The sequence below is a fragment of the Meles meles genome, chromosome 3 (assembly GCF_922984935.1).
Source record: "Meles meles chromosome 3, mMelMel3.1 paternal haplotype, whole genome shotgun sequence".
In the NCBI taxonomy this organism is placed as follows: Eukaryota; Metazoa; Chordata; class Mammalia; order Carnivora; family Mustelidae; genus Meles; species Meles meles.
The window spans coordinates 157469247-157482413 of record NC_060068.1 but is presented as its reverse complement, the minus strand read 5'-3'; the positions used below and the strand labels follow the sequence as shown (position 1 = coordinate 157482413).

Below are 13167 nucleotides of genomic sequence, written 5' to 3'. Positions count from 1 at the left end.
CTCCTCTCTCTGCCTGCCTCTCTGCCTACTTGTGATCTCTCTCTGTCAAATAAATAAATAAAATCTTAAAAAAAAATAGGTCTCATTTTCCGATTAGTACCTCAGCTCAACGGTGTGATCTGCAGACCAGATCAAGTTAGCATGAAAAATACCCTTAGCTTACAGGGGCCACTGGCAGAGACAGGATGAAATCACAATTCTCCCTTGTGTTGTTTTTGATGTGTGAAGTCATCACGATATTCATTCCATGCTGGACTCACAAAGAGTGCTCAGTCAGGAGCAGTGAGATGCTCGAGCATAGGGTTGGGAGGTCGGAAGACTGCGCTTGGTCGGAAGACTCAGGTGTGACCCTGACAGCAAGGAGCTAACTTAGTGTGGGTTAACCACTTCTCATCTCTCAGCCTCTGTTTCTCCACTGGTGTGGAAAGGAGGATAGACGAGATGATTAGACTATCCCAACATTCTGGAGTGGTGTGAAGTATGGGGTCACTGCATTTGTATTCTGTTCTGATTTCAGAATACCTACTTGTTTTCCAAGTTGAACTAAATACTAAATTGGGATACAAAAAAAAAAATTCATTCCTGTTCTTTTCCTTACGCTGAACAGTTTCATAAGACCCTTAAGATTAAATAGCTCATTCCAAAAATTCTAAGTGGAACAGCACCAAAATTCATCCTTCCTTCCATCTCTTCTCCCATGCCACCCCCACGTCCCTTCCAGTTATTGGGCATTTCTATGTTCCAGGCTCTATATTCCAATCCAACAGGAGGGGAGAGTTACATAAATGAGATGGAGGAATAAAGACTATATTTAATATAAATATCACATCATGAGTTGCTCATGATCTAGTGAGGGCACAATGGAGGAGGTGGGCAATTTCACCTGAAGAGGTCAGGAAAGGTCTAAAAAAAGGAGCCGAAGTTTGAGCTGAAGCATATAGGATAAGTAGGTTCTCACTCAACTGGCAAAAGAGGGAGACATTCAAGATGGAGAGAATGGCATGTACGGAGGCAGAGTGCGATGAAACAAGGCTCGCTTGGGAATGGCAAGCCAATCAGAATGCTAGGGCAAATAGTGGGGGTGGACAGAGAGATGGGCAGGGCCATACTGGAGAGCCCCATAGTGGTCTTGGGTGGTCCTGGGCTCATGCTTCCTCTGGTCCTAAATGTTTCTAACTTATTCTCATTCCTCTCTTTTTTAGGGATCCCTTAATCTAAAACCTTTGGCGGTGCCAAGAGAAGGTAACGGTTCAGACATATAACAAATTATATCAAGACTAAAATAAAGGTAGCGATTTTTAGTATATAATGATCTTCCTGCTACTCAGTTTTTGCTTTCTAGGAACAGAGAATCCCTTATATCATGCAAGTCTAAGTTTTGACTTTTGCACATTGGACTGTAATACACATTCCTGGGAACATGTTATATTTCAAAGTTGGGGATGGTCTGTATATAGCAAGAAAGGGGCTCTTTCCTACTAAATTCATTTCTAAAAATTCAGATCTAAAAAAAAATGTAGCAATGCCATTGATAATCTGTAAAATCCAATAAACACAAAGGCAAGGAGAGGAATGAGACAGGAATACTAGCGATATATACAAATACATTAGCAAATATTTGAAACCCACGGCCATAAGGAAAGGCTGCCACTTTCTCTCATTTTCCAGCAAAAGTCAAGGGCTGCAAAAATAAAATGGCAACACTGCCGAGGAGGGAAAACAGAACATTCCAAGAAAAAAATGTAAAAACATTTCTGATTCATTTCAGAAATAAACATGATCTGTTACAACTTAACTATGAAAAGGGAAGTGCTTGTTCTCAGAGAGCAAAGAAAGGGCCTGTCAAACCACCAGTTTACAAAACTTCAGAAGGGGCGGCCATCAAGATGTTCCACCAGGCGGTGAGTGGGGCTGTGGGTGATGCATCGCTTTGGAGTCAAACCCAATGGAAGCTTTTCAAACCCATTTTGTCACTTCCTAAATTTCCTGCATGACGACACTCCCTCTTTTTTCCTCCTACAAATTTTAATGCCCTGAAATTGGCATGCATCTTACAACTGATATACATATATATTGTGCAGTGTTCCCCTTCTTCCTGAAAAGCTGTCATTAAATAGATGACGTGTCCCTCTGTTGATGGTTTCTTAAAACCGGGAGTGTTTGGTAACAGCTGTGTGATCAAGCGTTAGTGATTTAAAAATATACCCCAAGCTTTCGCTTCTTTGGTGGGAATTATAAAGAAAGTCCTGTGCTGGATGAAAATGGACTTGATTATCTAAAGCTCTTGGGTAATACTGGGCACGTGATGGTGTCTGGAGAGTGCCAGGGCCCAGGGTAGGTCAAGTGCTCCAAAGCTCGTGGACACTTTGAGCACCTTGTCTGCTTCATCCAGGGGAGTCCAGCCAGTCCTTCTGTTGACAGAACTTTCTCCGCTGTCACCCGTCTACAAGCTTTCTGGCCCAAGTCCAGGAAGCCAGAGGTTAGGAAGCACCTAAGGGCCAGTCCTAACTTTCATCGGGAGCTCAAAGTTGGCCCAGGATTTCCCCTTCTGACATTTACAAAGCCGTTTCACGAACACCCTCTTTTCTGACCCTTGTAACAACTCTGTGAGGTAAGTGGAGGCAATAGCATCCACTTCGTTTCTCAGAGGAGAGAGAAGCACAGTTTCTAAGGTGAACGCACCAGTGTTACACGTTGGTCATGACAGAGAGGGGCTGCCAACCCACACGGTCTTGTCCACTGCCCAGCACTGCTTTCAGGATGCAATTCTGCACAACGGTCTTTCCATGCATGCCTCTGGGAGAAACCTGAGAAGCACGACCTGAAGTTTTCCTCAGACAGACTGATGCACGAAGGGGAAGCAAGCCATGCTGAAAGACCGCTTCTAGACACGTAAAGGCAGAACATAGACTTCTACTCCACTCTCACCCAGGGGAGCCCGTCCCCAGCAGCTGTACCGGGCTTCATCAGGGAGCCGCACGGTGCTGGAGACAGAAGTCAGTAAAACCACCACAACTCACACAGCCATCACGAAGCAACGGGGGGCTGCTGGTGCGTGACCCCGAGGCATCAGGGGCACAGTTCTATGAGAATTCAGTGTCTGTGGATGGGGGAGGGGGAGACTGGGGAGATAATACCAAAGATTCAAGGTAAAATTGGAATTCTTCCCTCTGAGAAAGCATCTGTGAAAAGGCAAACCATCAACAGGGCAGAATCTAAACCATCTGGACATTTAAAGGCAAAAAAAGGAGCTACGCTCCTACTCTAGGTTTTGGAGGTTTGCCTCTGAGAGAGTTTCAAAGTCCTAATAGAACAGTGAAATGAAGAAGCCCTTAAGTCTTTCCTGGAGCATGATTTGGACTTCAGACCTCCGTGTGAACTGGTTAATAATGTGGCAGTTAAGCAGGAATTACACTTACACTTACTCCTCAAAATTGAAGATAAAATCTAAATCAACATGCCTGGGAAAAATGGAAGTCAGGTGTGTAAGACCCATAATAACAGAAACATAGAAGTCAGGGCAATAGGCTGTAGTGGTTAAGCCACGTCTTTGACAAGGTTTATCTAGTATCCTGAGATCTCTCTCTCTAGTATCTGTTGAGTGGGAGGAATGGGGTAACTTGGAGGACCAATCCTGCATGTGGTAGCTATCACATTCTGGCAGCCTTGGTGATATTCAAGAGTCCCAGGAAAACACCAGAACCAGCCACACTGCAGGGGGGCGTACATAGCCCGGAAGCCCTCCCGGCCATGACAGGGCACACCCAGGGACAGACAGGGGAGGCATGCGCTGGCAGAGCAGGGCTTTCCTCAGGAGGTCTGACCCCAGAGAAGGGCTCTTGGATCTCTCATTCAGGGTTTTTCACGGGCTAGAATTCCTGGTACTTTTCACTGGAGTGCCTTTTTGAAAGTGTGAGCGATTTCACACATCTGTCCTTTCTTTGAGCCATGCAATTTCCAAGGGAAGGACTGTTCCCAGTAATAGCAAAGCAGGGTGTTAGGACTGCTCAACATCTGGCCAAGTCAGGGATATAAAATGTCTCTTGGGATTTTGCTGGATATGGAAGAGAATCTTTAGCAAAGCATTTGGTCTTCATTGGATCTTGAGTTTGTTATGAGTTGGAAGACAAAGAAGAAAGAACCAGCACGCCTTCTTGAAAGGAAAATAACATGAAAGCAGAAGAAAGGGAGGGTGGCAGGTATCAAAGGGATGTGTGGTAATCTTTGAAGGAGTAACCCTACTCTCCCTTTCTTCTCCAGAATCCGAGCCTTACTTTGCAAGAAGGGGCCTAAAGGAGGTAAATGATGCTGCACACTCCAGTCTTCCGGATAAGTCCTCCAGAACCAGAGATGTCCTGTGAGACATCTGGTGGTCCCGCTTGTCTGGGAACAGGAGCTCAATACTGGATGATGGCTCTAACATTTACAAGGCTCACCAGACTCTCCAGACTTCTGGGTAGCTCTTTCTTTCCCCTTCTGTGTCTCAGCTGTCAGGAGAAACTGGCTTCCCAGAGAGAAGATGGGGCTAGCATGGGGCGTGCTTGGCAAACAGAAGGTACGCGCCCAGCTCACACCTCCTCCCCTCCTTCTGCCGATCAGCTGTCAGCCCCACCACGGACAGGTGTCTCAGAGCCCGGGCATATCCCCCTGCGCCTGGCTCAGTCCCAGCCCAGGCTGGGTCTGGTTAGTTCCCCAAAGCACGAAGGCCAAAGAATCCCAAAGCCTGATGGTCTTTCACAAGGGACCCTACAGACAGCACAGCAAAATGAGTAACCACAGCCAGATCAGCAGGAACAGTAAAACCACTCTTCAAAAAGATCTGTATGGGAAATACACTTTGAAAGACCGATTCTTTCCTGATGTCTCAGCTTTCTTCTCCTTTGGGGTCTGGAGACGCAAGAGCACACTTGCTTTGTGAGCAGCTGCTAAAGCATGACATCATGATACCTGGGATGCTGTCTAGTTCTCATTAGAAGGCTACCTGTGAGTCATTGAGAAACAACGTGGCGTGTTGGACAAGCAATCCATGACACTAATTTAAGGTTTAATTCCAGTTTATCTGGGAAGGGTAAAGACAGGCAGGTGAAAACATGTGGGTTACTCAGAACTCTGTACGTGTTCGAAGACTGTTGTGCAACTTAAAGGGGGCCTGTGGGGATGCCCAGGATTTACTCCTTCAAGTCTTATCAGAGAAAAGGGCAGAAGGGAGGAGACACACACCTAGGCTGTCCCTTCCAGAACACCGCGGGGCCGGTTACTCACCTTGCTCCAGTTCCCCACTCTCCAGCTGGCACAGGGACGGAGGTGGCACCTCTTAGCGGGGTCGGGCTTTTGGATGGTGGCACAGTCAGAGTCCCTCCCGGTGCTGCATTCCACGCTCCTCCAGTAGGCCCCCAGCCCACAGCTGGTGGAGCACTGCAGCGGGGAGGGGGGCAGAGAGGACAGAGGCTGAGGGCCGCTTTCTCAGACATGATCCGCCACACCCTGCAGTCAGGAGTTCTGTCTTTAAGGCTCACCTAGGTGACGAACTTTTTACAAAAATACCGGTGCTGGGGGGCCCGGCCCAGACAAATGAATGTGAATCACCCTGGGTAGGGCCTAGGCATCAGTGCAAAAAGAAATGCCCCGGTGTGGGGGGTGCTGGGTGGCTCAGTTCATTAAATGTCCTCCTTCCGCTCAGGTCATGATCCCAGGACACTGGGATGGAGTCCTGTATTGGGCTTCCTGCTTGTCCGGGAGCCTGCTTCTCCCTCTGCCTGCCGCTACCCTTACTTGTGCTCGCTCCTTTCTCTATCAAATAAATAAATAAAATCCTAAAAATTAAAAAAAGAAAAGATAAGAAATGTGAGCCCAGGTGATTCTCATAAAACAGGCTGGATGAGAATCCCTGATCAGCACAGGAGAAGAAAAGCTGATTGGAGGGGAAATTTGCTTCTCTTTAAAACTCATCCCGGTGGGACTGTTGGGGGACTGTGGGCAGAATGCCCCCCACATATCACCTGGGGATGTCCATTCACAGCGGGTGTTCCATCCACCCAGCAGCCTGGTCGAACACCTCGGTGACCTTATGTCACTTCTCCTCTCCATGACAAACCCGTGGGTAGACGGGTATAGTCATGATGTCCAAAAAGCCCCATGAAGCTCGAAGAGCTGGCTTGACTGAGGAGTGAGCCTAGGGCTCCCCGCCTCCAAACTGCTGTACATGGTCTGTGAGAGCAGTTCCTCTCGGATGTCAGCATCCGCGCACATCACCTGGGCTCCTTGCTGAAGGCAGGCGCTGAGTCAGCAGGGCTGGGTGGAGCTGGAGATTCTGCGTCTCCAACCAGCTCCCAGGTGCTGCTGACGCCGCAGGTCCTCAGACCGGGCTTGGGGGGTCACAAAGCTGTTGCAGCTCGGTGCTTTTCACCACTTGCCCTCTGGTAGTGTATGTACAGCCTTTTCCTCACATGATGTTGTTATTTATTCATAATTCTTGAATACCTTAAGTTTAGCCTGGGGTCACCTTGAAAGCTACACCCCCCTCCCCAATTTCCTTTATTCTGTGTGCTTATTCTTCCGTACGGCTGATTTTTCTAGCATCCCTTCTCCCCTGTCCACTCTCAGAAGGGGGGGGCTCTCTGTACACATGTAAAACACAGCTCTGGGCTTATTTTTTTAAAAAAAGTGTAGAAGTTCCATTTAGGACATCTTTGAAAGCTCCTTTGGATGAGCTGTAAATAAAAACCAGCCTTACTTTTCTCTTGCTGCTATTTCATCCTCCATAAAATCTCGTGTGTCACATTGGGCAGACTCTCGTGTTGGACGCATGTGCGACAGGACATAGGCTCTACCACAGAATCACAGAGAGGGAAGAGGAGAACACAGCCTAGGGCATCATTTTTCCAACCGGCTCCTTTACGGATGTAAGGTCTCCTCCAGCTCTAAGTTCTTTAGGATTTGGTACACACCTAAGTCCCTAACATCTTTGTTGTGCTGCATCACGCAGGTGTGTGATAGAGTCTGGACCACTGTCATAGGATGATGACCCTGGTGGCCCACATGGGACACGCCATGCTCTCTCTCTGCAATGGGACTGGCAGCTCTTCTCATCAAGCAGTGGGGATATATCCCCCCGGCTCTTGAATCAAGGAAGCTCTTGTGACTTTCTTTGGCCAATAAAACCCACCGTATAACGTAGCAGTTCTCAAGAGGACATGTTAACTTCAGTTCTCTGTCTTGGACCTGTCTCTGCCATGAGAATGAAACCGGGCTAGCCTCCTGCGGGATGAGAGCTTGTGTGACACCAGCCTGCCTGCAGCCCACCCTCGGGTGAAGCTGAGATCCCTGAGCTCAGGCCTGATTATCAGAACCTCCCAGCTGACCCACAGGCTCATGAACCCAACTCTGGGGTTTTGTGGTGGTTTGTCACTTGGCATTATTGTAGTAATAGGCACTGATACAGCTCCATAACAGGCACCTTTCCTATAACTTCTCTCGCCTTCTGAGACGCGGGGTACAACGGGAGCTCTGCAGTTAGCCAGTCGTGTGATCTGCTGCAGTTTCCTAACCTCCTAGCCTGTAAAACTGGTGATAACATTAGGACCACAGACATTCATGCCCATGGTCAGGACCCTACAAGTGTTACCTATTAAACACAACACAGCTGCGAGGTCAAAGTTGTAAGTCCACTTTCTGGATATCTGGGGCCCAGAGATAGAAGCCACATTCAAGGCCACGTGACTGTTGTTAATTTCAAATATGACAGAGAGAAAAATACATCGGCCCAAACCCAGGAAAGGGCCTAGTGAGACGGAATTCCCAGGGTAGTGAAAACATGGTAAATCTCAAGTGATGTCTAGGATTCTTTGAACCATAATTGTGTGGCAAATAAATGCGTGTTGTCTCTGGGGCTCTGACTTTAGTCCTGCCCTTTTTTGATCCCAGGAGCAGACACTGAATTCCTTTATGACAGTTTCTACGGAGGCAGCCAACAACAGAGCAAAGGGAAAGCTGACGTGGGGAAAATCATGGAACACAGCAGAAGGGAGATGGGGCTCCATCAACGGTCACTTGTATTAGTTTCAAACTGGGAGTGGGGGATGAGACAAGAAAGGAGGACCATGAGGAGGCAAGGGACTTCACTTTGTCCTGGAAACCTCCATCCTTGTTACAGCTAGTGGGCGTGTGGCCACCGATGTCCTAGGTCGAGGAGCAGGTTTCGGGATGTTCAGAACTGGAACTAACAAGGAGGGCTGCATCAGAATCATGTGAAAACTGCCATGAATGGTTCTGGAAAATCGTTGTGTTGCATCGGCTTACACAACCGCACTGCTGACGAATAACTGACTGGCCCGGGAGATCTGACCAGACAACGGGGTGATTCAGTGGGATGTGATTTTCTGACCACAGAAGTGCCACACCACGCACACAGCAGAGTGGCTAGGTTTTCTGCTCTGTGAACAGATTCCAGAGCAAACACTGGCTGGGGGCTCCCTATGTGCCCCATATGCTCCCGAGTACCTTACACATAGTTAGTCCTCTTCCCCGCTAACGATCTTTGCGTTGGGCATTGTCACTCTCCTCGTTACACAGATGCGGAACCTGAGCATGGGAGGACATGGACAGTGAGTGACCAAGCCCGGATTCCAGCCCAGAAAGCCTGGGTTCAAGCTACATTCCTGTTGATAGTGTTAACTGGGTTTTTATAAGCATTCTTTAATTTTTGATATCACCATCTGAGGAACGTGTTGTCTACGGGGAGCGTGAACAGCCCTTCCATGCAGGGCAGAAAGTGGGAGGACATGGTGAGAAAAATTTCAGATCAAATGATAAGGAACTTTAGAAAGTACTGCCAATCTTAAGGATCAGGAGTGCCTTTTTGGGAAGAAGCAGCTCAAAGTTTGGTTCTGAAGAAAGGGGGGAGGGATTTACAAGGGTAGAGGAGGACGGGAAGGAAATTCAAGGCAGAGGAACTACAGAAACAGACTGAGCAGGCAGGAGACTTAGGGGGTAACTGAGCAGTTTTGATCTGCTGAAGCTGAAGACGGGGAGGCAGCGTGGGGGCAGGGAGGCTCAGAAAGCTGGATTATGTAATGCTGTAGAGACTGCTGGACTGTTGGAGTTGATCTATCAGAAGAACAAAGAGACAGGAAAGATCTGTGAGCAGGAGTTTGGAATGATTAGCAAATTCCTGCAGAAGACCGACTCGGCAGGCTTACGTCTCTTGTGATGATGTGTGGGACGTGCTGCCGAGGGGAGAGACCGGGCGTATGCAGACCAGCTAGGGCCCGGGAACAGTAACCAACGTTTGGGGCACTACTGGTATTCTGGATGGGACATTCCTTCCTTATAAGAGACCTCCCTGAATGTTGCAGGGTTTTACCATCTTTGGGTTTCAGATATTCACTGTGGGTAGTGGCCCCCTCCATGCATCACCGCAACAAACAGAAGCATCTCATCTTCTCCAAGTACTCTTGCCATTAGATTAGAAACACCTGGCCCGGAACTAACAGGAAATAAAGAGGAGATGATAGAGATGATGAGGTGACACCGACTTGGAAAACTGTCCGGGTTTTTATAGGGGTTGGGGAAGATGGATTCCAATGGGGTAATTGAGAGGCCATCCTAAAGAAATAGCTTCAGAAATGGACAGAATAGGGACACCTGGGTGGCTCAGTGGGTTAAGCCTCTGCCTTCTGCTCAGGTCATGGTCCCAGGGTACTAGCATCGAGTCTCACATCAGGCTTGTTGCTCAGCAGGGAGTCTGCTTCTCCCTCTGCCTGCCACTCCCCCTGCTTGTGTGCGTGCTCTCTCTAACAAATAAATAAAATCTTAAAAAAAAAAAAAGAAGTGGACAGAATAAAAAAGCCATAGGGAAAACCAAAGTTTTCATCCTGAGTCTTCATCCTCTCTGACAATTCTGTGTATTAAAATATTTTGTCGTGCCACCTGGGTGGCTCAGTTGTTAAGCATCTGCCTTTAGCTCAGCTCAGGTCCTGGGATCGAGCCCTGAATCAAGCTCTCTGGTTGGCGGGAAGCCTGCTTCTCCCTCCCCCCCCCCCCCCCCCACCGCTTGTCTTCACTCTCTTGCTATGTCTCTCTCTGTCAAATAAATAAATAAAATATTTTTAAAAAATTAAAAAAATTTGTCTCAAAAGATGTATAAAGGGGGCAGGCACCAAACCCTACCAGAAAGGGAATTTCTGCCAAATGTTGAACTCTGTTCTTGTAATATTCTTTCAGAGCTCTGGAAAACTGCAGTGTGGACCAATACCCTTTTTCTAGCCAAACTACCTGGAATTAACGGCTCTCAGTTACTTCATCACAGCTGCCAAATTTTTAGTGAGCTATGATGTATTCAGTAAGACAGTTTATTTCTGTCAAAGACAAATGATGACATTTGTGATAAGTCAAGTATAGCTTGATTTATTATAATGAAAACATATCAATTAAGTTCTGGCCTCCATGATTATCTGAGTTAATATACACTTTTATTTTGGTTTAGTTTACAGGTACACCTCACTTCACTCAGAAATAATGTATTTTTTACCAATGGAATAGAGTGGAGTTAGAAGGTTCATCTTCCAACTGACAGCTGTGTCCTTAGACAAGTCACTTTATTTTCTCTATTTGCAAATTGGCATAAATGAGACCTTACCTGCTCCTCAGGACTGTCAAAAGGAGAAAATATGAGCTAGATATGAAAGTGGTTTGGATATTAACATGCTTTACAAATTAAATGTACAGCGGTTATATTAGCAGCAAATACTTCATTTCTCTTTGGCCAGGGAGAGGAGCCATGAGTTGTGATAAAAATGCTGAGTAATTTGAACATGCGATTATTTTACCACAAAGTCCTCTTTTGAGTTGTCAAATTATTTTAACAAGCTCATAGCCTGTGCATTCAAAATTCAAATGGGAAAAAATGATTTTGATGTTTCAAAGGCCATTAATTAGTTCTAGAAATGGAAAAACAAGTATCCAGCCAAAATGCTGAAGCTTGAAAACAGGGGCCAAAATTCTGTCGTCATATTTATTTTCTTCTTCTTCCATATTCTAATTCTTTTAATGAGCCAAAATTATTTGGTTTTCATGCAAGCAAACAGACTAACAAGAAAAGAAATCCCTTGATAACACTGAACTAGAGAATGCTTTTAAGGAATTTTACCTTCGATTCCCACCCCAATTAGGATTACCTAACAGATCTGGAGTCCCAGCATCAGCTGAGTGAAATGTCACCTGAGGCCCTTTAAGGTGCTCCTCAGGTGTTTGCAGCTGGGGGCGTGTTGCTGGTGGCTTACAGAGGCACTGCCACAAAGTGGCTTCTGAAGTGTGGACCGAGTTCTCTGCTCTTACATGGCTAGCTTGCCCAGCCCTCCTGACTTAGTGCAGAGTTCTTTTCACTTTATCTCACTACATTCGTCCTCCCTCCCTGGAGAGTTTTTCTTCCCTCTCTCATTTTCGGAATTAGGGAGGAGAGAGGGAGAGAGGAAGGGCATGGATCCAATGGCTTCATGTTTCTTCTACATCGGGCTGTATCTTAAACAAGCCCATTGTGAAATCTGCGCCAGAATGCAACAGTCCTAGCTATTTCCCCACAGAGTTGGGCATGGGGTGAGAAAGGGAACTCCTACCTCACTCCAGTTTCCAGCAATCCAGTATGCTGGGCTCCCGCCTGTCGAGGGCTCCTTGTAGTTGGAAGCATTGAGCAAAAACCCCTCGGCAATCAGACTTGTTGCATCTTCCTTGGTCAGGACCGGTCCGGAACCCTGCGTTAGATTCACGCTGCCTGGAAGTTCTGGAGGGTTATGGCGGACTGAATGTTCCGATGGTGCTGGCTGGTGGTCTCCTCCCAGAGGGAATGGAGCATTTGATGGCTTTTCAGTGATCATCACCTCTGCACCAGGTGTACCATTTTTGAGAGTAGCAGGCCTGTGGCTGGGCAGCAGACCTTCCGTCACCGTGCTGAAGGGTGGCCACAAGGATGCCCCACCAAGATAAGGTGTTGGTGGAGGTCCAAGGGGGATTTCTGTACTTCTCACCACTGAAGCATCCTTTCCAGCTACTCTGATTTTGGTCCATGTTACAGAGTTGTTTTCGTTTTTGATCTCAGACTGTTCACTGTCTTCCCCTGAGCCACTATGTATCTCTATCCCTGGTTCTTTGGTCAAGGTATTGTAAAATGGCGTCACCTGCCACGTCACAGGCTTGCCGGAAGATGGCAAATCAGAACGACTCAGTGTTGTGGTGAAAAAGTCTCCCCCTGAGGTAGGACCAGGGTCTGAATTGGGAACATTCCCTTTGTTTGGCTGGCTACTCGAAGACCAGGAAGTGGGGATGGGCTGGGAAGTACTTCCGGTGGAAAGGACATAATGGGAACCCAGTTCAGTTTGGTGTGAACTATTCGGCCACCATTTGGCATCCATGTCTCCTTGTCCGGGGGCTGTGGTAGGACTGGGGCTGCTGACAGCCCCAGCACTGGTGCTCATAGACTTGGGCACCGTGGACGTGCTCAGCATTCTGGGACTGGATGGAGTTGGAGGGATGGGCTGCGGGGGGTCTGGCTCAGATGTTGGGAGATTTCGCCCACTGGGAATTGGGCTTTTGTGGGGTTTCAGAACTCTTCGGCTCGACGGGCACTGCTGGAGGCCACAAAGAGCTCGGCTGTTGGGCTTCCTGGTCACATCGCAAGGCTCGTCATGGTTCTTGGCACACGTGACACTGCGGATCCGCACTCCCCCGCCGCAGGAGACAGAACACTGGAAAAGAGAGAAGGCTGTCAGCTTCGTGGGAAACATGCACCGGTTCTCAGGCTCAGCTTTACAATGGGGAGAACAGCCCTGATGAAACAGAGCTGTGCGGCCTAACTTGTTTTCTTCCACTTTTACATTTGGTCTTTGAGCTCCTTTAGTTCTCCACGGAAGTATGTGTCTCCTGGAGACCAGGTGGGGCTCGGGACCAACCGTTTACTCTTCACAAACTAAACATACAAACGTGACAGAGTAAAACTGAAGTCCGCCTGGACTCCAAAGGTGGGACAGTGAATTCACAGGAAGTGCGATGATACGTGCGAGTCACCTGCTCTTTTTTTTTTTTTTTAATTGATTTATTTGAGAGAGAGAGAGCATGAGAGAAGAGAGGTCAGCAGAAGAAGCAGACTCCCTGCTGAGCAGGGAGACTGATGTGGGA

The 13167-nt window shown here is 47.6% G+C and overlaps 1 protein-coding gene across 1 annotated transcript in view; it reads right to left on the bottom strand.

Annotated features, from left to right (window-relative positions):
* The window catches only part of ADAMTS12 (ADAM metallopeptidase with thrombospondin type 1 motif 12), a 302673-nt gene that overhangs the window by 25328 nt on the left and 264178 nt on the right, over window positions 1–13167 (bottom strand). The window contains exons 19-20 of the mRNA XM_046000900.1: window positions 11613–12737; window positions 5263–5415 (exon numbers count right to left, since the gene is read on the bottom strand). Of these exons, the coding sequence (XP_045856856.1) occupies window positions 5263–5415; window positions 11613–12737 (1278 nt within the window). The remainder of the gene's footprint in view (window positions 1–5262; window positions 5416–11612; window positions 12738–13167) is intronic.